Source organism: Hyla sarda, chromosome 3 (assembly GCF_029499605.1).
Source record: "Hyla sarda isolate aHylSar1 chromosome 3, aHylSar1.hap1, whole genome shotgun sequence".
Classification (NCBI taxonomy): Eukaryota; Metazoa; Chordata; class Amphibia; order Anura; family Hylidae; genus Hyla; species Hyla sarda.
In genome coordinates, this window is record NC_079191.1 from 173764634 (window position 1) to 173789333 (window position 24700).

The following is a 24700-nucleotide window of genomic DNA, read 5'->3' on the forward strand; positions in this document are numbered from 1 at the left end:
TGTTAACAAGAAACATATAATGATATCTACATTATATAAAATGTTTTTGTTGACGACATTAAAACGAATTTTTGCTTTTGCACTCCTTACGGTAAATAAAAAAATCTTTCTAATGTTCTTTGTTTAAAAAAGTTTTCTATGTTTTATTTGTGTTTAAAAAAGCTGCCACTAGGTGTATAACTACATGCCCAAAGCATATCCCCCCCCCCCCCTCCATTTCTTGCACAGACTTTGGACTCCTGCTTGCGTGGCAGAAGTCCAAAATCAGGAAATGCTATCTGGAGTGCTGAAGGTGGGGGGGTGTAGCCTTAGCCAACCCTAGCTCATCTCACACTGAACTGCTCTGGGCTGTGTGTAGCAGAGTGAGGGAGGAAGTTCTCCCCTGTATGGCTTCAGATGATGTCACGCCTGCTGTGAATCTGACTGAGACTGAGCAGAAAATACAGAGCAATATCAAGGTAGAAAACTAACAAATAATAAAAAATGAAGGCTGTGGGTGATTTATCATGATGGGGGGCAGTGAACTGAGATGATTATAACATTTAACAAGATCATGACAGGTAATCTTCAAGGCATAATCATTGAAGTTACAATAACCAAGGCTAGTATATTTAAAACTGACAACTATATGGGATTTTCTCATGTAAAAGTGACAAGAGTATACCAAGAATGATGTGGCTGAGGAAAAACTAAGGAAAAGGCTAAGGAAAAATCAAGAGAAAAACTGTTTTTCCTGTCAGTATCTCAACTGTGAGAAGCTAACCTGTACACATCGACTAATAATTCTAATATAATTATTTTAACACCTAGAGGTATCTTTGTCATGACAAATTGCTGCGGTTCTGAAGGCCAAAAGAGGGTCATCATGCTATGAGATGAATGTTTTTAAAGGGGTGACCATTTAGTGTTGTAGGCAGTTTTTTATGGCATAGCTTAATGCAATGCATTACGATGTTGAATGTATTAAGGAATATGAAAAAATAGTTAAATGAGTATTGTTGTTTATGACCCTACAGCTGTTCTCCCCTGAGATGAAGGCCTATTCAAAGTACTGTCAGTAGTTACATATTGCTCTTTCTATCTTTTATTCCTAATATTTTTATTATAGCACAATATGCCAGGGACTACACTACAGGAAGAATGATGAGCTTCACCACAGTCTTTGCAATCATGTTCAATGGTTGCACTGGGATCATGGCAGGATCAAACATGTCAGGTAAGGGTAATCTGTGTTTGGTTTGTTTGTATTTTCTCTAAGCGCATTTACTAAACATACAATTCAGTCAGTATTAAATGAGTACTCCAGCGCAACATAACTTATCCCCTATCCAAAGGATAGGGGATAAGTTATAGATCACGGGGGGTCCGAGTGCTGGGGCCAAAAGGGATCTCCTGGACGGGGCCATACCAGTTTGCAGGCAGACACGCCCCCTCCATGTATCTCTATGGGGTACATGGAGGGGGCGTGTCGGCCGCCGCGTCATGCAGGGACGGAACGCCCCCTTTCCAGAATACTGCCAGAAAACAGCTTTTTTCATCTAAATTTGGCAGGCTGGTCCCATGCGACTTTTCCTGTGACATTGATTTAGACTGTTTCATTTTTATTACCACAAAGTCATCTGATTTAGGTCACTTTGTGCAGTGGTCACTACTTTATCATGTGCGACTTTTCTGCGAAATGTCGCATGAAATTTGCAGGGGCCAGATTTAGAACATATGACAGGACAATTCAACCCTGCTTTATATGCCTTTATGTGACAATTGTATTAAGGTCTGTGTGACTTTTAATACAATTGTCGCACGGCCCGCCACTGCTCTGTCGACATTTAATCAGAGCAGTTCAGTGGGCATTTATCAAAGTCTGTCCGTCAGTTGATCAATTTGGCACAGGGCTGCAACATTCCCGTAACTTTTTTCCTCTAAATTGAACAAACAGCAAGTTCAGTTTTGATAAATACCCTTCATGGCTACATCTACCAGCTCTGAGAGAATTGAAAATGACATCTAAAGCGTGCAAAGCAGAAATTTGCTGGAAAATACCATATACAAGTTATATAATGGCCAGAAATAATGCTGCTTCTCATGCACACATACAGTGTAGCTTATCCTGAAAAATCACTTAAAGCGACCAGTACCTTTTCTCACCATATGACATATATTTACATCATGGGAGGTAATACCTTATTGTGGCATGTTGTATATTTATGTCGTGAAGCGTTTACAGTCTATGAAGCGAGCACAGTAGCTGCACTTACCTCAGAGACGATGAGAAATGTCTGCTATTTTGGAATCTTAAAGTCAGCCAGTGGTTTGGGGAGGCTGTCAGGGACCACCGTGGAGTAATTGTGGGGTCCCAATCAGCTGGGATGACAGCCGTAGGGTCCCTACTTACCTCCTTGTTGTCTGATCGGCGCACTGAAGATACAGGTAGCCTAAGCAGAGCAGAGCGCTGATAACACTAATCAGTGCTATCATTTGAAATATTGCATGTAATAGTCCCTTGTGACTATTAAAAGTTCCCTAATAAAACTTTTAAATCACCCCCCTTTTCCTATAGAATAATAAACACTGTAAACATTTTTGGTATCGCTGCGTGCATAAATGTCTGAACTATTACAGAATAACATAAATTAAAGGGGAACTCCGGTGGGAAACTTTTTTTTTCAAATCAACAGGTGCCAGAAAGTTAAACAGATTTGTAAATTAGATACAGAACAGCAGTAACCAGCAATAAAAGTAACTTCACCTTTATTTTCATCCAGATTAAAAACATCGACATGGATTCATCTCAGACACAAAGACAATGGCATAAAACTCAGGATACATCCAGCATGATGCGTTTCAGGTCATGTGACCTTTCATCAGATGCATGATGGGTAGTGGGGAGATGGAAAGATATATAGAGCTAAATGGAACAGGTGTAACCACCATAGGTGGGGGCTTAACCCCATAAATTCCAGGTTCCAAACACTTCACCACTACAAATCATGAAATTGAACATAGTATATGATTTTTTGAACACAGTCGAATCATACAAAGACCACTTGCGAAAGAACCTATTAAAATAAAAAATCAGAAAAAGAAAAAGCATCTAATAATGTAGAATAACATCAGATCTTAAATTGAGACCATATGACTGAAATGTATGTAAAGAGTAGATCCAAAAGACTTCTCTATTATGCAAGATTTTTATACGATCACCACCTCTTTCTAGTTGCTGAACTAATTCAATGCCATAAAACTGGAAATCAGACACATCACCCAGATGTACATTTGTGAAATGTTTTGACACATTCGAAGCATTGGTATCAGATGTACTGTTAAAGGGAACCAATCATCAGATTTTACCCTATATAACGCTTGGCAAAGCGTTATATAGGGTAAAATCTTTATTTTCACCATTCCTGGGGGATGCTCCTGCCCCCAGGGATGGTGAAGATATGACGTTATAAACTAGTCGCCGCCGTAAGCAGTCCCCTGGGCGGGGAGCTCTTCTCACCTACTCCCATTCTTAGGCCGGCAGCGATGCCCCCTCCGCTTGATTGATGGGCAGCGTCATCGCTCTGCTTTGTCTGTTCAGTGAGCGGGACAATGACGCGGCCCATCAATCAAGCGGAGGGGGCGTCGCTGCCGGCCGTAGAACGGGAGTAGGTGAGAAGAGCTCCCCGCCCAGGGGACTACTTACGGCGGCGGCAGTGACTAGTTTATAACTTCCTATCTTCACCATCCCTGGAGGCAGGAGCGTCCCCCGGGGATGGTGAAGACAACAATTTTACCCTATATAACGCTTTACCAAGCATTATATAGGGTAAAATCTGATGATTGGTTCCCTTTAACCCCTCTCAAGTGTTCTTGAATTCTTTTTTTCAAGGCTCTTTTTGTGCCTGCAATATAGGAAATTTTGCAACTTCTGCAGCAAATTCTATATACTACAAAAGTAGACTGGCAGTTAATGAACTGTTGAATGACGACAGGTTTGGAGTCATTCATGGCAATTGAAGAAATCTTAAGCGCGTGTTCACACACAACACATCTAGTTTGTCCGCATCTAAAAAATCCTTTGAGATTTAACCAAGATGAACAAGTGTTAGATTTATGTGAACAAGGAAGTGCACTAGGAGATAACAAATTTGCCAAATTCGGAGCTCGTCTACTGGAAAAATTTACACCATGTTGTAAATATTTATTAAGTGTAGGATCCTGCTTTAAAACAGGCAGAAATTTGGTAATAATATTTTTAATGGTGTTAAATTCCACACTATATGTGGTCACAAATGTGGGTTTAAAGGAGGGTGTAAAAAGAAAAGTATTTTTTTGATGTTTAGACTTAGCTCTAAGGAGATCATTCCTAGATTTCAAATATAAGACAATGCATCCAGAATAAATTTGCACACATCATGACTATAGGTGGAAAGGTACTCCGCCCCTAGACATCTTATCCCCTAACCAAAGGATAGGGGATAAGATGTCAGATCGCCGGGGTCCTGCTGTTGGGGACCCCGGGGATCGCTGCTGCAGCACCCCGCTATCATTACTGCGCAGAGCAAGATCGCTCTGCACGTAATGACGGGCGATACAGGGGCCAGAGCATCGTTACGTCACGGCCCGCCCCATCAATACAAGTCTATGGGAGGGGGCGTGGCGGTCGTCACGCCCCCTGCCATAGACTTGCATTAAGGGGACGGGCCGTGATGTCATGAGGGGCGGAGCCATGACATCACGCTGCTCTGGCCCCTGTATCGCCCGTCATTACGCACAGAGCGAACTCGCTCTGTGCAGTAATGATGGCGGGGTGCTGCAGCGGCGATCCCCAGTGTCCCCAGCAGCGGGACCGCGGCGATCTAACATCTTATCATCTATCCTTTGGATAGGGGATAAGATGCCAGGAGCGGAGTACCCCTTTAAGGATAATGAATGGGGCAATGAAGAGTAAAGAGATTATATGTCCATTGTGAGCCATGAATATGATGGACACAATTAAATGCTGCTCACAATGGACAATAGATGCTGTGAATCTTTGATATGACAGGGACACATGGTGACAAGCGGTTGTAAAAGGGAATCGACCCATTCACAGAGAGGTTAATTCAAGAAACCGATTCCCGCAACTATGGGTCCTTGTGTATTTTTTGGTAATGAATGGAAAATAGGGGTAATGGGATGTTTAACCAACATGTAATCATATGCTTTTTGAGAAATTACTCCAAGAGATAAACCTTCTCTCAGGAGCAATTCCAATTTTTTGCTGAACTGAATTGTAGGATTGTATGCAATGGGTGTGTACGTCCTGACGTTGCTCAAAATTTTTTAATTAAGTGTACAGCATAATTCTGTGTCCATGCAAATGACTGCTCCCCCTTGTCTGCACCATGTATAATCCAGTTGTCATTGTCCCTTAGTTCCCTGAGAGCAATTCTTTCGGACCTAGTTAAATTATCAACCTTAGAAGTAACACAATTTCGTTTCAACTCAATTAATTGTTTCATGACCAGGTCCTGAAAAGTGTCCATAACAGGACTTCTTGAGTTAACTGGATAAAAATAAGTGGGCCCTGTTGCCATGTTTCAAAATCAAGGGACATAAGGGTACTTAAAGCGTTTTGTTTCTGAAAGGAAGAAACATTTGTTAATGGCATAGTAGTAGTCATATTCTCTTCACATAATGAAGCCTCATTTTCTACATCAACATCAACTGAATCAAAATGTCTTTTCAGGGTTAGAGTCCTAATAAACGTATTAACGTCCAGTATGGTGTTATACACATTAAAGTGAATAGTGGGAGAAAAACCAAGTCCTTTCATTAAAACGGCAATATTACATGAAGGAATTGCTCCTGAGAGAACGTTTATCTCTTGGTATAATTTCTCAAAATAAATACGATTACATGTTTGTTAAAAATCCCATTACCCCTATTTCCCATTAATTGCCAAAAATACACAAGGACCGATTCCTGCCACCTATGCGACCCATAGTTGCGGGAATCGGTTGAACGTCTCTGTGAATGGGTTGATTCCCTTTTACAACCCCTTGTCACCATGTGTCCCAGTCATATCAAAGATTCACAGCATCTATCATCCATTGTGAGCAGCACTTAATGGAGTCTATCATATTCAGGGCTCACAATGGACATAGAATCTCTTTACTCTTCATTGCCCCATTCATTATCCTTAAGAACAGTTTCGGATATCATGCATAACCATACCACCTATAGTCATGATCTGTGCAACTTTATTCTGAATGCATTGTCTCATATCTTGTCACATAATTTTTTCAGCTTTCAGGAACAATTTTATATTCAGAGCATGGCGCCTCCAGGTGGGCCAAATCATCCTCATTAGTGGCAAATATTTTTGTCCACCGGTGGGAATTACAATACATTTTCAATGACAATAATCCTTTTTCCTCCCATATCGTGTGGTATGGGAGGTTTAGGGATGACGTTATCATTATATGGTCGTCCTCTGAAAATCAAGTGGCTTCTTTTGTGGAATATATCAACAACAATCCTCACATTCTGTTTTTACACACTCCTGGCACAAATCCACCACATCATTTTTGGACATTTTGTTGCAGGCTAGTGAGGGATATATTCACACTAGCACTTTTCGAAAACCCACTGCTGGCACCACCATTCTTCGAGCAGAATCATGTAATCCCAAACATACGGTGCTTGCCGTCCCTGTAGGTGAATTGACACGGGCCCGAAGAAATTGCTCAACTGAAGAATCATATCACATTGAGTCCAACATGGTCTGTCACCGATTGCGTGATAGGGGCTATCAGCCCTGGGCTCTTAATAAAGCTAAACGCAAAGTCCAGTTGAAATCTGGAATGATCTTAGAGTTAAGTCTAAACATCAAAAACCTCCTTTTAACCAACATTTGTTACCACATATAGTGTGGAATTTAACACCATTAAAAATATTATTACCAAATTTCTGCCTGTTTTACAGCAGGATCCTACACTTAATAAATATTTACAACATGGTGTAATTTTTTCCAGTAGATGAGCTCTGAATTTGGCAAATCTGTTATCTCCTAGTGCGCTTCCTTCTTCACATAAATCTAACACTTGTTCGTCTTGGTTAAATCTCAAAGGATTTTTTAGATGCGGCCAAACTAGATGTGTTGTGTGTGAACACGCGCTTAAGATTTCTTCAATAGCCATGAATGACTCCAAACCTGTCGTCATTCAACAGTTCATTAACTGCCTGTCTACTTTTGTAGTATATAGAATTTGCCGCAGAAGTTGCAACATTTCCTATATTGGTGGCACAAAAAGCCTTGTAAAAAATAATTCAAGAACACTTGAGAGGGGTTAACAGTACATCTTATACCAATGCTTCAAATGTGTCAAAACATTTCAGAAATGTACATCAGGGTGATGTGTCCGATTTCCAGTTTTATGGCATTAAAGTAGTTCAGCAACCAGAAAGAGGTGGTGATCGTATGAAAAGTATTTTGGATCTACTCTTTACATACATCTCAGCCATATGGTCTCAATTAAAAATCTGATGTTATTCTACATTATTAGATGCTTTTTCTTTTTCGAATTTTTTATGTTAATAGGTTTTTTCACAAGTGGTCTTTGTATGATTCGACTGTGTTCGAAGATTCATATGCTATGTTCGATTTCATGATTTGTAGTGGTGAAGTGTTTGGAACCTGGCATTTATGGGGTTAAGCCCCCACCTGTGGTGGTTACACCTGTTCCATTTAGCTCTATATATCTTTCCATCTCCCCACTACCCATCATGCATCTGATGAAAGTTCACATGGCCTGAAACGCGTCATGCTGGACATATCCTGAGTTTTATGCCATTGTCTTCGTGTCTGAGATGAATCCATGTCGATGTTTTTAACCCCTTAAGGACTCAGGGTTTTTCCATTACCTTTCCTTTATAAAATCATAATTCTTAAAATTTTGCACCTAAAAATCCAAATGATGGCTTATTTTTTGTGCCAACAATTCTACTTTGTCATTGTACCCAAAAATCTATGGCGGAACGGAAAAAAAATCATTGTGCGACAAAATTGAAGAAAAAACACAATTTTGTAAATTTTGGGGGCTTCCCTTTCTACACAGTAAATTTTTTGGTAAAAATGAAACCTTTTTTTTATTCTGTAGGTCCATACAATTAAAATGATACCCTACTTATATAGGTTAGATTTTGTCGTACTTCTGAAAAAAATCATTACTACATGCAGGAAAATTGATACATTTAGAATTGTCATTTTCTGACCCCTATAACTTTTTTATTTTTCCGCGTATGGGGCGGTATGAGGGCTCATTTTTTGCACTGTGATCTGAAGTTTTTAGCAATACCATTTTCCTATTGATCAGACTTATTGATCGGAATTTTTTTGCGTGCACGCCATTGACCTTAAGGTTTAATTAACTATATATTTTTATAACTCGGACACATGGCGATACCACATATGTTTATTTTTATTTACACAGTTTTTTTTTTTTTATGGGAAAAGGAGGGTGAATCACTTTATTCATTTTTTTCACTTTTTTTTTGCAATGTTATAGCTCCCAAAAGGGACTATAACACTGCACACACTGATCTTTTACATTGATCACTGGTTTCGCATAGGAAACCATTGATCAATGATTCTGCCGCATGACTGCTCATACCTGGATCTCAGGCATTGAGCAGTCATTCGGCGATCGGGACACCAGGAGTCCCTACAGCTGTGCGGGACGCCGTGATTTTACCGCGGTGGTCCCGAACAGCCCCCTGAGCTAACCGGCAGCACTTTAGTTTTAGTTTCACTTTAGACGCGTTATAGAACAGGACCGGACTCAGGACGTACAGGTACACCCTGAGTCCTTAAGGGGTTAATCTGGATGAAAATAAAGGTGAAGTTTCTTTTATTGCTGGCTACTGCTGTTCTGTATCTTTGCTGGAAGTTCTTCTGCTGTGCAATAGGATTGGGTGAGCTGACGCCTTCTGCCTTATACTGATTTGTAAATTACTTCTATTAAAAAATCTTAATCCTTCCAGTACTTATTGGCTGCTGAATACTACAGAGGAAATTATTTTCTTTTTGGAACACAGAGCTCTCTGCTGACATCACGATCTCAATGCTCGCTGCCGACATCTCTGTCCATTTTGAGAACTGTCCGGAGTAGGAGAAAATCCCCATAGCAAACATATGCTGCTCTGGTCAATTCCTAAAATGGACAGAGATGTTAGCAGAGAGCACCGTGCTCGTGATTCAGCAGAGAGCAATGTGTTCCAAAAAGAAAATAATTTCCTCCTGTAGTATTCAGCAGCTAATAAGTACTGGAAGGATTAAGATTTGTTAATAAAAGTAATTTACAAATCTGTTTAACTTTCTGGCACCAGTTGATTTTTAAAAAAAAGTTTTCCACCGGAGTACCCCTTTAATGCATAAGGGTAAAAAAATACCAAAGTTCAGAATTGCTGATTTTTGGTCTCTTTAAATAACAGGAAAAAATAAATAAAGTCCCATTAATACATAAACGGGAATGATAGAAACGGTGCAAAAGGTAAGCCCTCATACAGCTCAATATAAGGAAAAACTAAAGTTATAGGGGTCAGAAGAGGACATTTAAGCATACTAATTTTCTTATAAAAAGTTATAATTTTTTTTTAAAAGTAATAAAATAAAACAAAACCTGTATATATTGGGTATTGTTGCAACCGTATATACCTACAAAATAAAGATATGTTATTTCAACCATAAAGCCTCCTTTCTTATAAAAATTTTTAATTCTGACCCACTAATAAATTTTTGTAAGCTGTAGATTTTGTGGTAAAAGTTGCAGTGTCATTATAAAGTCCAACGGATCCCACATAAAACTTTACTTTGACCCGGTAGGTGAAACATTTAAGAGTTATGGATTTTAAAAGACGATAAAGAAAGAACGAAAATTCAAAAATGAAAACTGGTTGTGTTCTCAAGTCCAAAACAAGGCTGTGTCTTTAAAGGGTTAAACTTAACTCTACAAAATACCTTTTTGCTAACCTCTACTTTGTCCTTTTTTTCCAGGTGATTTGAAAAACCCAAGTTACTCTATACCCAGAGGAACAATCACTGCTGTCATCTTTACCTACATCATCTACAATTTGCTGGCTCTGATGATCAGCTGTACATGTGACAGGTAGGAACCTGAAGATTCACCATAATCATCTTTTATCTCCCATATGTCCAAATATATAAATCCATTTTATCTTCAGTTTACAGAAATCTACCTTATATAAAAAAAAAATATTTTATCCAAAGGAGCATAAAAAGTAAATAAATAATTGCTGTAAATTGCTTTTAATCTTTTTTTTTATTTTTTTACTTAGCCTTTTTTTGCATTTTTCCATTAAAGATTAGGGATACAGGGGTTCTTCAAGTTACAATATGAATTGGTTCCAGGCTGAACATTGTATGATGAAACCATTTTAACTTGAGACCATAACTCTGCGGAAAACTAGTAATTGGTTCCAACGTTAAAACATAAGGATTAAAGTAAAACAAGATATATAATACAGATATAGCAAGAAATAGCTGCTAGAAGCTATAAATCACTATACATGGGCAGGTGCTTCTACAGGGTCCTGTACAGTACACACAGTGTACCGGAGGTGACACCATTCTCACCTGGCACCTAGTGTCCAAAGGAGCAGCTAGTCTTGGCACAGGTAAAGAGCAGTGCAATACCACACTATGTAGGGGGGCATTACTAGAGAGCAAATCAGTGCATGTACTTTAACTCATTTTTCCTTAACCACTTAGGGACCCAGGGCGTACAGGTACACCCTGATGTCCTGATACTTAAGGACCCAGGGCGTACCTGTACGCCCGCGGGAATTTCGGTCCCCGCTGCGGCCCGGGCAGGGACTGGACAGGGGTGACTGCTGATATCTATCAGCAGGCACCCCGTGCAAATCCCTGGGGGGTCCAATTCAGACCGGCGATTTGGGGCAATGCCGGGTCAATCGGGTCTCCGGAGACCCGAAAAAAAGGGTGAATGGGGCTGTCCGAGACAGCCCCATTCACCGTCACCCAGCAGGAGTGAGGTGGCACGGGTGCCACCTCACGATCGCATGATTGTTCGGTCGGAAATGTGCCTCCAGCTGTTGCATAACTACAACTCCCAGCATATATGGTCTGTCAGTGACTGCTGGGAGTTGTAGTTTTGCAACAGCTGGAGGTTTGCCCCCCCCCCCCTATGTGAATGTACAGGGTTCATTCACACGGGCAGGGGTTTACAGCAAGCTTTCTGCTGCAAGTTTGAGATCCGGCAAATTTTCCGCCGCAGCTCAAACTCCCAGCGTGAAACTCACTGTATACCCCCGCCTATGTGAATGTACCCTAAAAACACTACACTACACAAAATTCAAATTCAAACACTACATATATATATTCCCCTACACAGTCCCCCCCCCTCCCCCCAATAAAAAAAAAAAGTCTTGTACGGCACTCTTTCCAAAAAGGCATCTCCAGCTGTTGATAAACAACAACTCCCAGTGTTGCCAGACAGCCACTGACTGTCAAGGCATGCTGGGAGTTTTGCAACAGCTGGAGACACCCTGTTTGGGAAACACTGCTGTAGGGTATTTTGGTGACGGATGCAAATCCCCAAAATAGGCCTCAAATGCGCATGGTGCTCTCTCGCTTTGGAGCCCTGTTGTATTTCAAGGAAATAGTTTAGTGCCACATATGGGGTATTTCCATACTCGGGTGAAATTGTGTTACAAATTTTGGGGGGGCTTTTTCTCCTTTTACCCCTTATGAAAAGGTAAATTACATTTTCTGACACTATCATGCTGGTGTTGCCCCATACTTTTAATTTTCACATGCGGTAAAAGGAAAAAAAGACCCCCAAAATTTGTAACGCAATTTCTCCTGAGTATGGAACTACCTCATATGTGGATGTAAAGTGATTTGCGGGCGCACAACATGGCTCAAAAGGGAGAGCGCACCATGTACATTTGAGGTCTAAATTGGTGATTTTTGGAACAGTGGTCCGTGAAAATTAAAAATTTAATTTTTCATTTGCACAGTCCACTGTTCCAAAGATCTGTCAAACGCCAGTGGGGTATAAATGCTCACTGCACCCCTTATTAAATTCTGTGAGGGGTGTAGTTTCCAAAATGGGGTCACATGTGGGGGGGGGGGGGTCCACTGTTCTGGCACCATGGGGGGCTTTGTAAACGCACATGGCCCCCGACTTCTATTCCAACCAAATTCTCTCTCCAAAGCTCAATGGCGCTCCTTCTCTTCTGAGCATTGTAGTTTGCCCGCAGAGCACTTTACATCCACATATGGGGTATTTCCATACTCAGAAGAAATGGGGTTACAAATTTTGGGAGGCTTTTTCTCCTATTACCCCTTGTGAAAATGAAAAATTTGTGGCATTTTAGTGAAAAAAATCAAACTTTTCATTTTCACATCCAAGTTTAGCGAAAGGTCATCAAACGCCTGTGGGGTGTTAAGGCTCACTGTACCCCTTGTTACGTTCCTTGAGGGGTGTAGTTTCCAAAATAGTATGACATGTGTTTTTTTTTTCTGTTCTGGCACCATAGGGGCTTCCTAACTGTGACATGCCCCCAAAAATCATTTCAGAAAAACTCACTCCAAAATCCCACTGACGCTTCTTCCCTTCCGAGCCCTCTAGAGCACCCACATAGCACTTTACATACACATTTGAGATATTTCCTTACTCAAGAGAAAATTGGGTTACAAATTTTAGGAAGATTTCTCTCCTTTTACCCCTTGTAAAAATTCAAAAACTGGGTCTACAAGAACATGCGAGTGTAAAAAATTAAGATTTTGAATTTTCTCCTTCAATTTGCTGCTTTTCCTGTGAAACACCTAAAGGGTTAACAAACTTTTTGAATGTCATTTTGAATACTTCGAGGGGGCAGTTTTTATAAGGGGGTCATTTATGGGGTATTTCTAATATGAAGGCCCTTCAAATCCACTTCAAAACTCAACTGGTCCCTGAAAAATTTCGATTTTGATAATTTTGTGAAAAATTGGAAATTTGCTGCTGAACTTTGAAGCCCTCTGATGTCTTCCAAAAGTCAAAACATGTCAACTTTATGATGCAAACATAAAGTAGACATATTGTATATGTGAATCAATATATAAATTTATTTGGGATGTCCATTTTCCTTATAAGCAGAGAGCTTCAAAGTAAAAAAAAAAAAAAAATGTCATCAAATTTTTGAATTTTTCACCAAGAAATGATGCAAGTATCAATGGAATGTTACCACTAACATAATGTAGAATATTTTACAAGAAAGAATTGGGGCTCAGGGTAAATGATGTATGGACACAACTGGCTATATATGTTAAATGATGATATTTATTATTTATAGTAATCAAATTGTTTGTAAGACGTGGTAAGTACCGTGACTTACAGGGCCGTTGTAGAGCCACGGCACTCCCTACAAAAATATAGTATAGATAAAATTGCAAATAAAAATAAATTGGTCATGAATATAAAATATTATTTAAAACATAATAGTACTATTGAGACCACTCAAAAATTATGGATATCCAAAAAAAGGTCCTCTTTAGAGTTTGAACCTCCTTAGATGTTAGTAACTAATAACAACCCATGGGGCTATTTATATGTAGCAATATAACCACAGTCTATTGAGTCTTTTGATAAATAGTTAAATAGGTCTGTATCCAGTTCGTTAAAGCATATCAATGTAGCGCTGTTATGTCCCTTGGTAACAGAGTTAATATATCACTTGGTAGCAGAGTTGTAATAATTGCCGGCAATTGTAACAGTTAGTAGAATGATACAGTTATGCTCACCGCCCCGGGACCGGTACTTGTCAGGATGCTGTTGCTCTTTGGGGATGCTGCGATCCCTCCTGCGGTCTCTCCTGCGGCTTTTTTAGGGATAGTTGGAGATACTGCGATCTCTCCTGCACTTTCTTCTTTGCGCTTTGCTGGAACAAACTCGGTTATCTCTCTCACTGCGGGAGAGGACACTGTTGGGGGACTCTGTCGTCTCCTATGGTGAAGGTGCCGTGACTGGCGGTGGGGTCCGAATGTTGTAGCTCCAGCGCTTCTATTCAGAGTAGCGGTCGCGTCCTCGTGGCTACAAGGCGCGCGTACGTGGCTGGCAACTGACCGGGTGAGACACCTATCGATGCGGGACTCACAAAGGCTTATGTAAGTGGTCTCAATAGTCGTATTGGGGGGGGGCTGGACACGTTTCAAGACTATACTCAGTCTTTTCCTCAGCAGCAATATAAATTATATGTGCTGCTGCTGAGGAAAAGACTGAGTATAGTCTTGAAACGCGCCCAGCCCCCCCAATACGACTATTGAGACCACTTACATAAGCCTTTGTGAGTCCTGCATCGATAGGGGTATCACCCGGTCAGTTGCCAGCCACGTATGCGCGCCTTGTAGCCACGAGGACGCGACCGCTACTCTGAATAGAAGCGCTGGAGCTACAACATTCGGAGCCCATCGCCAGTCACTGCACCTTCACCATAGGAGACGACAGAGTCCCCCAACAGTGTCCTCTCCCGCAGTGAGAGAGATAACAGAGTTTGTTCCAGCAAAGCGCAAAGAAGAAAGTGCAGGAGAGATCGCAGAATCTCCAACTATCCCTAAAAAAGCCGCAGGAGAGACCGCAGGAGGGATCGCAGCATCCCCAAAAAGCAACAGCATCCTGACAAGTACCGGTCCCGGGGCGGTGAGCATAACTGTATCATTCTACTAACTGTTACAATTGCCGGCAATTATTACAACTCTGCTACCAAGTGATATATTAACTCTGTTACCAAGGGACATAACAGCGCTACATTGATATGCTTTAACGAACTGGATACAGACCTATTTAACTATTTATCAAAAGACTCAATAGACTGTGGTTATATTGCTACATATAAATAGCCCCATGGGTTGTTATTAGTTACTAACATCTAAGGAGGTTCAAACTCTAAAGAGGACCTTTTTTTTGGATATCCATAATTTTTGAGTGGTCTCAATAGTACTATTATGTTTTAAATAATATTTTATTTTCATGATCAATTTATTTTTATTTGCAATTTTATCTATACTATATTTTTGTAGGGAGTGCCGTGGCTCTACAAGGGCCCTGTAAGTCACGGTACTTACCACGTCTTACAAACAATTTGATTACTATAAATAATAATTATCATCATTTAACATATATAGCCAGTTGTGTCCATACATCATTTACCCTGAGCCCCAATTCTTTCTTGTAAAATAGCATTATTTTCATTCACCTCGGGTATAGGTGAAATTTTTTGGGTAGCCCAGGTTGCTATTGGTTACGGTGAGAACAAAGAGCCACTCCAAATCCTCCTTTTAACCTATAATGTAGAATATGTCACGAAAAAAACATCTTGGAATCAGACTAAAAAGTTAAAGCATCCCAGAGTTATTAATGCTTAAAGTGACAGTGGTCAGATGTGCAAAAGATGGCCGGGTCCTTAAGGTGAACATGGGCTGGGTATTTAAGGGTATAAAGACCAAGCCATTTTTTGCAAATCTAACCTCTGTCATTTTATGCATTATATGTTTTTAGTGATATATTCTATTTTAAGATGGTGGTGAATTTTCGTCATTACTTGCATCATTTCTTGGTAAAAAAAATGCAAAAATTTCATGAAAATGTTGCATTTTTCTAACTTTGAAACTCCCTGCTTATAAGGTAAATGGACATGCCAAATAAATTATATATTGATTCACATATACAATATGTCTACTTTATGTTGGCATCATAAGGTTGACAAGTTTTTACTTTTTGAAGACGTTAGAGGGCTTCAAAGTATAGCAACAATTTAAAAAAATTTCAGAAAATTCTAAATCTGAAGTTTTTTGGACCAGTTCAATTTGAAGTGGATTTGAGGGGCCTTTCTGTAAGAAATCCCCCATAAATTACCCCATTATAGAAACTGCACCCCTTAAAGAATTCAAAATTACATTCAGAAAGTTTGTTAACCCTTTAGGTGTTTCACAGGAACAGCAGCAAAGTGAAAGAGAAAACTCAAAATCTCCATTTCTTACACTAACATGTTCTTGTAGCCCTGTTATTTCATTTTTACAAGGGGTAAAAGATGGAAAAAAAACGCCCCCAAATTTGTAACCCAATTTCTTATGAGTATGGAAAAACCTCCTATGTGAATGTAATATGCTCTGTGGGCGCACAACATGGCTCAAGTGGGAAGGAGCAACTTTGGGATTTTGGAGAAAGAATTTTGCTGATATGGTTTTTGAGGGGCAAGAAGGGAAGCCCCATTGTGCCAGAACAGCAAAAAACTCCCCACATGGCAAACTTTTTGAGAATCTATACCCCAATGAAAGAACATAACAAGGGGTACAGTTAGCATTAACACCCTACAGGTGTTTGACAAATTTACGTTAAATGGGCACTGTCATTCCAAAAAATTTTTTCCATATGCTCTCCCTGTTTCATATACAGGCACAGACTGAGTGTTATACACTGCTTATGGCCAGACTGCACTTCCTGAGTTTGGTCTCCTGCCAGTCCAGTAGGAGACCAAAGTGAAAATGAAAAGTTTGGGGTAACGCCAGCATGTTAGTGTAAAAAATTTAGTTTTTTTACACTAACATTCTGGTGTAGACCCCAACTTTTCCTTATCATAAGGGGTGAAAGGTAAAAAAAAAAATTGTAACACACGTTTTCCCGAGTATGGAAATACCCCAACAGGGCTCCAAAGCGAGAGAGCACCATGCACATTTGAGGCGTATTTTGGGGTTTTGCATCCACCACCAAAATACCCTACAGCAGTGTTTCCCAAACAGGGTGTCTCCAGCTGTTGCAAAACTCCCAGCATGCCTTGACAGTCAGTGGCTGTCTGGCAACACTGGGAGTTGTTGTTTATCAACAGCTAGAGACACCTTTTTGGAAAGAGTGCCGTACAAGACTTTTATTTTTATTGGGGGGGAGGGGGGGGGGGGCTGTGTAGGGGAATATATATAAGTAGTGTTTTAATTTTTATTTTGTGTAGTGTAGTGTTTTTAGGGTACATTCACACAGGCGGGGATATACAGTGAGTTTCACACTGGGAGTTTGAGCTGCGGCCGTGTGCATTTGACGCATTTGGGGATTTGCATAGGGGCAGATCTAAATGCAAACATGGCGTTTGCCTCCGCCTCCTAAAATACCCTACGGCAGTGTTTCCCAAACAGGGTGCCTCCAGCTGTTGCAAACTCCATGGGCACTCAATGGCTGTCCGGCAATGCTGGGAGTTGTTGTTTTGCAACAGCTGGAGGCTCAGTTTTGGAAACAGTGCCGTACAAGATGTTTTTCATTTTTATGGAGGGGGGGGGGGGCGTAATAGTGTGTGTGTATGTAGTGTTTTACTTTTAATTTTACTCTTGCAACAGGAAACTCACTGTAAACCCCTGTCCGTGTGAATGTATTCTGTACTTTTTTGTGAGGGACATGTATATGCCCTAGATATTCCACCGGTCTTCACTGCACCACCAGGAACATTCTAAGTTAAAGATTGTGGCACATTTCTATAAAAAAAAATGTACTTAAAGTATCTTAGATAAACTTTGTACAATATCTGCAGTCCTAGAAAATAAGCAGAGGGACTTAACTGCACAGGACAATATTATCTGACAACAATTACAAATCCCTTTTGACATGAAACGTTGTATCAAAATAATCATAGCAATCAATTTTAATGATTTCTTTTTCTTAATGGTTTCAATGTAAAAAAGAGATTTTTGAGTATTGTTCAGAGCATCTGTCAAAGGCTTCCACATTTTATTAAACCAATTTACTTTATTACATTTAGCACAGAATACTTTTTCATAGAGTAGAATACCAAGTAATATAGGTTGTGTTATCATTAGCTTCAGCTGTATGACTTCTTTTCTGCAGTTTTTCTAAATTTGGCAGGCCCAGCCTCCTGTTTAATATTTATTGGCACCTCCTGACACTCCCCTCACAGATTATGTTATAGGAGAGAAGGATCAAGTATGTTGGATCTCAACTGCCTGATCCTTATGATCTCCGGAAGAGCTGTCTGGCAACAGTTTACCTTCCCTCTCTATTAAAAATACATGAATGCTTGGCAGAGTGTTAAAGGGTAAAGGGGTCTTGTTAGTGGTGGCTGTCATCTGAATGACTTGTTGACATATAGCATGTACGTTTCTGAAGTGTTTGGACACACTAGAGGTGTTAACATCTAGGGCACTATACACACCTCGTAAATGTTCCTGAATTCTTCTTTTCAATGTACGTGTTGTACTGCCGATATAGGAGATGTTGCAAATCTTACAACGTATCCTATAAACCACATGAGAGGATTGACAATTAATGAATTGGCGAATAGCAAATGTTTTAGATGTGGTTACACTAATAGTGTTAGTTCTGACCGCATGTTTGCAAACCACGCACCGCGCTCGGCCACATTTGAAAAAAACCCTCAGTGATAACCAGGTAGAACTGACTTTGGAGTCACGGGTGGATGGAAGGGCACATGGAGATAGTAGGTTGGCTAAATTAGGGGCATGTCTACTGGAGAAATTAACACTGCATTGTAAATATTTGTTCAATACTGGGTCTTGTAGGACAATGTGTTTTTTGATCATGTGTTTGATCCTGTTGAATTCTAAACTGTATGTGGTAACAAAAGTGGGTTTAAATGAAGAGGGCAAAAAAGAATGTTTGGGTTTTATGGTAAGAAAGTCTTATGGACTGATGTAAGACTTTGTGTTTAGCTCAATTAAGAGACCAGGGCTGGTAGCCCCGGTCAAGTAGGCGATTGTAAACAAATTCAGATTCAGCCTGATAGGCTATCTCGGAGGAACAATTTCTCCGAGCGCAAGTCAGCTCTCCCACAGGAACAGCATAAACCATATGTTTGGGGTGGCACGACTCGGCTCGGAGAATAGTGTTGCCCGAGGTAGTCTTTCTGTATGTGGTAGTGTGAACTCATCCCTCCTCTGCATGCAAGTGAATATCCAAAAACGGAGTAGTGGTCTTATGCCACGAATGTGTAAAAAACTGATTATGGGGATTGTTATTAACATAGTTCACAAAAGGTAACACCTCTGATTCAGGGGATGACCATATAACAATCATGTCATCCACATACCGTCCATACCAAATAATATTGGCAAAAAAGGGATTTGAATCACAAAAAATGTACTGCATCTTCCACCAGTGGACAAAAATGTTTGCCAGTGATGGGGAGGATTTAGCCCCCATTGAAACTCCTTTGAATGTAAAACTTAAAAAGTTCCTCTGAGATAGCCTATCAGGCTGAATCTGAAGTTGTTTGCAATCGCCTACTTGACAGGGGTACCAGGTCTGGTCTCTTAATAGAGCCAAACACAAAGTCCTACATAAATCTATGGCCTTATGTCTAGGTTATATTGTCATATTACTATGTAAACTATGATTTTGGGTGGACAGGTGGAATAGGCTTTGGAATACATGGTGTTAATTCCCTTGGTGCAATCAATGCACCTGCCTTTTCTAGCCTTATATATTCCCACATCTCTCCACCACCAATCATGCATCTGAGGAAAGGTCACATGACCTGAAACGCGTCATGTAGAGTGTTTCCCGAGTTTTTTCTTGCTACTGATGTACCTGAGACCATCCACTGTCGCTTGTTTTATATAGATTTTTCAATAAAGGAGAAGTAATTTTACCGCTGGCATCCATTCTTAAAGTTCTAATTTCCAAATCAGTTGTTTTAAAAATTTTTTTCCAGTGGAGTACCCCTTTAACTTACAGAGTAGCTTTGTAGCGGGCAAAGAAGTTGTTTTTTTATCCCCTTAGAAGAGGTTGATTTTCATATTTTTGTTGAGCTATCCACACTTTTCATAAAAGAATAAACATACTTACGGCCTTATAGGTCTTTAGGTTTATAAGGTCTTTTAGCCAGACTTCAGTCCAATGCTATTGGCAGTTCAGATAGAAGAGAAAGCAATGTAATGTACATGTTCATTGTTTATTTCAGCAGCACAGTCTTTGTATATTATAGAAAGAAAGATAAAAACTGTTATTTACATATTTGTATCTGAAATACTATAAGTCTGCCAAGAAAATGATGTTTAATTGACTCAGAATATCAACCTTGCACTCACAGCCACTTTCATCTAGGAATATGTATTCATCTGGCTGTGTGTATACAAATAATGTCTTGGTATTTGCTAGGCAAATCACACTTTCTTTTTTCTGCTTTTTTTATACTGATAATGTTTTTAGGGCATCTAATCTTACTTTTGTCAGGCATATCTGACATTTTGCAATTCACATTCAGATACACTCCTTACACTGTCTTCGTTTGAAGCTGCCACTTCTTATAAGAGGTTCCCAGCAGAGGCACCCTGCTTCTTGTCTGTAATCTGACTAGTTTGTCACTATGTTGCTTGTGGGCAGGCATATGGAACCGGCATGGCAATTAAAACTTCAGCATCATTTAGCCCATCGCTTATCACCAGATTTTATTAAATATGATGATTTTTTTTAGCCACTTCATCATAGAAAATATATTAACCTCTCATTGTTTGGAAATCTTCGAGTTGACCAGTGTCAGGCAGCTGCTGTCAAGACAAATAAGATACTGGGGTGAATCAAAAGGGACATAGATATACATTATGAAAACATAGTTCTACCACTGTACAAGTCACTAGCCAGAGCGCTCATGGAATAGTAGTGTGTGCAGTTTTGTGCATCAATGAAGAAAAACATAGTAAAAATTGAGTATTTTCCAAGATAGGCAACCAGAGTAATGAATGAACCACTTGTAGACTACAGTACCAAGAATGATTATCAAAAATAGGGTAATGCCTCATTCACATAAAAAAATACTGATCAAAGACAAATGCCTAATACTGAGTATGTGTTTTTTTTTATTTTTTTTTTACGTTTTTGGTTCTGTGTTACATTTCTTTTTATACTTTTTTTAAACAACATTTTGCTATATATTGTCCATTTTTCATAAGTATTTATCCAATTTTTATATTGACGGATTAACCATTACTTTGTTGTTTTTGGTCATTGTGATGAAATACAGATGAAAAATAACATAGCAATACAGGCTTGAACTATGCAAAAAGGGAACTTGTTTTTAAATAAATGCATTGATTTATATGGACTAAACACCGTGTCAATATAGATCTATTGGAACATACTATGCATTGACAATTCTATCTGCATAAAAAAACACAGATATCATAAAATGGAAATGTGAATGAAACCATTTAAATATATGTATGAAACATTTTAAGTGCATAAAATGAAAATATTATGGATCCAAAATATGTAAGCGTAAATGAGCCCTTATTTTGTTTAGACAGATGGCTTAGGGTTGAACTAATAACTTTGTATAAATAGATCAAAGGTCAATCTAGAGAGCTCTTCTCTGGTCTGTCCATACCCTGGACTTTGTCAATAACAAGGGAGACACTGTCTACATGTAGAAGAAAGAAGGTTTGTACACCAATATAGAGGGGTATTCTTTACTGTAAGAGCAGTGAGACTATGGAGCTCTCTGCCAGAAGAAGGTGTAATGGGAAACTCACCACAAAAATTCAGAAGGGGCCTGGATGCATTTCTAGAGTGTCATAGTATTACTATGCATAGTTACTAGTCTGCAGAAGGGTTGCTAAGTTAGGGATTTATTCAGATTGCCATGTTTGAATCAGGAAGCACTCCCCCCCCTAAGTTAAGGAAAATTGTCTTCTACCTCATGGGGTTTTGCTGCCTTTCTCTGGATCAACACTGCAGGATAATAGGCTGATTCACGAGAGTCCACAGAAATCTTTCAGGGGGGCATAATTTAAAGAGGCACTGTCATTGTGAAACACTTTTTTATATTTTGTAGCATTACTGATAAGATTACTTTTTCAATATACATTTATTTTTTATTGTATTTCAATTTTACTAAAAAATAAAAAATGAAAATAGCCGCCACTAGGGGTCATCTATCTTCATGCAGACAGACTACTCTGTATTTTGCAGCATACTAAATACTAGCTGTAAAGCGTGTTGTTATCCAGTTGGTATAGGAGATCACCACTGCAGCCTTCAGCTGTTCCTAAACTACAATTCCCATGATGGAAGTTGTAGTTTAGCAACTGCTGGGGCTACAATCTTTGTAAAACTCTGTGTTAGAGCTGTATATTCTTTGCAACAGCTAAAGGCAACACTGCTCTAACACAGTGCTTTACAAACAGTTCAGCTCCAGCTCTTGCAAAACTACAACTCCCTGCATGTTTGAACAGCCAAAGCTTTTTCTGACTCCTGAATGACAAAGAAGCTGTTCAGACATTCAGGAGTCTGTGAAAGCTGAAAGACACACATAGTGACAGCTATGTTGATTAGGATCCGGCTTTACTAGGGACAGAAAGAAAATGTATGAATAACAACTACTGTGCTTTTATCAATAAAATCCTTGCACTAATTTAGAAGGATCTATTTTTATATTTACACATTTAATATTGTTATAAACTCACCATAATGTGTTAGGATTACTGCAGGCAAACTCCAATAATCTTCCTCCATGTATAACATGCACAGCATGAAACCAGAGAGGAAAAGGTTGCAGAATGCACTGATTTGCAGATTGCCAGGCTGCTCCCAGACTCAGAGCAGATGAGTCATCCACAGTGAGAGAGACAGACACGCCCCCTCCACAAGGCACGAAGACAAACCAGTGAGAAAGATATAAATGCTATTTGTTAGGGATATATAGATCCACAACACATAAAAATTATATGTATATGTATTCAATAAAAAAAAAAATAAAGTAACATCACCAAGGCTATGTTTACACAGAGAAATTTTCACACGGAAAATTTCTGTACGGACCTTCTAGAGACGGGGGAGTGCCAGCAGAACATACCAGGGCTAGGACCACTGGGAAATGTGCCGTCTCATAGATGCCAATGCATTTCCTTGCGGAATCCCCAGAAAGAATAGATTTGTCTATACTTTCTGTGGGCCATGTGCACAGGGCAGCAGAATCCCATTGAAATCAACAGGACTATGCTGCAGCGGAATGTCTGTGTGGAATTCCGTAAATGAGTCCAACTATTCATTTACTTTAGCAAAAAAATATATAAGAATAAGTACCAGGATATATAGATATATGGGTATCCCTGCATATCTGTCATGAAAAGTGCAACAGAACAGGTAGACACTGCACATTTAATGCACAACCAGCAAAAGTGCCCATAGCACAGAAAGCCACACACACGCATACACAGTGGCATACCAATCATTCCAATGCTCACCCAACCCCCCTAGGATAGAGGAAGACACAGGCAGGTTACTTATACAAGTCAGCCCTATGAGTTTCGCATAATTTGCAGACACATTCCATTTTGTGCGAATGATCAGGGGGATCTTTCTTTTGTATATACTAGTCCACTACCATTGGCCCTGAGGACACAGGAAATTTTTATTTTTGCATTTTCATTTTTTCCCTTCTCGCCTTTTAAGAGAAATAACTCTGTTATTATTTAATCCTATATAAGGGCTTGTTTTTTGCGCAGCCTATTGTACTTTGTAATGAGACCTTTTACCATAAAATGTACGGCACAACCAAAAAAAATTATTTTTGGTGGGAAATTAAAAGGAAAACCATAAATTTGAAACTATTGGGGAGTTTTGTTTTTACTGGGTGCACTTTACGGTGAAACCGACATGTTATCTTTATATGTGACTTTTTGATTAGTTTTTATTCCTTTTTTTTTTGGCATGTGATGTAACCGAAAATCAGTACATTATATTTTAATATGACTGAACCTAGAAATTGATAGCACTCACCGCGTAATCCTTGCGCAAAACATCTTTATTCATGCAAACATGCTAAAGTGATATAGTGCATGTGGGGGTTCCTTTGGGGCAGCAGATGTGGACGCCGGGACTTTTCCAACTACGGAGTGACAGCTGTTTCATAGGGTGCCTACTTCGTCAGACCAAGTGATCTGACGAAGTAGGAGCTCCATATTTATTCATGGGACCCTCACGGTTGCACCAGGGGTAGTCCAATGAGTCTTTTTATGCCCTTCTTCTGCCCTTGTCGTGATAAGTATTGATCATGACATCTGAAGGGTTAATGGCAGGCCTGATTGCAGATGTCTGCCATTATGTGTGGGTCCCTGACTGCTGATAGCTGCTGAGACCCGCGGTCTATGGAGCGCAGCACCTGCAATGAGTTTATAACCGGGACTCAGGAGGCACCTATATGTACTGGTATGCCAAGGACAAGGCAGCCACGGCATACAGATATGTCTTATGTCCTCTAGGGGGTTATAACTTATCCCTTTATGTACTTCTACTAAATATTATTTTTTTGTTGTAGACAGTTTATAAATGAACGATATAAACCTGTTAAAAAAAAAACAACCTTTATATCTTACTGAGAAGTTTACTGGTGCGGGATCGGCGGTAGGTGAGTACATGTTTTTATTTATTTTTTTACCAGATTTTTTTACATTTACGTCGTACACCGTAGAGATCATTAACATTATATTTTTATAGTTCAGACATTTATGCACGCAACAATACCAAATATGTTTTTTATTTATCTTTTTTAATGCTTTTTTTGTATTAATATGGGGAAAAGGGGTGATTTAAAACTTTATTGGGGAGGGCCTTTTTTAAAAAAAATTAATTTTTTTAAACTTTTTTTTTACATTTATTTTACACTTTTTTAGTCCCCATAGGGGACTATTTAT

General features: G+C 39.5%; 1 protein-coding gene across 6 annotated transcripts in view; it reads left to right on the forward strand.

The window, feature by feature from the left end:
• Positions 1-24700, forward strand: part of LOC130361886 (solute carrier family 12 member 9-like) — a 338026-nt gene that overhangs the window by 92189 nt on the left and 221137 nt on the right. For all 6 annotated transcript variants that reach the window (XM_056565518.1, XM_056565522.1, XM_056565523.1 and 3 more), the window contains exons 5-6: positions 1109-1216; positions 10022-10133. In XM_056565518.1, coding sequence (XP_056421493.1) covers positions 1109-1216; positions 10022-10133 — 220 coding nt within the window. The remainder of the gene's footprint in view (positions 1-1108; positions 1217-10021; positions 10134-24700) is intronic.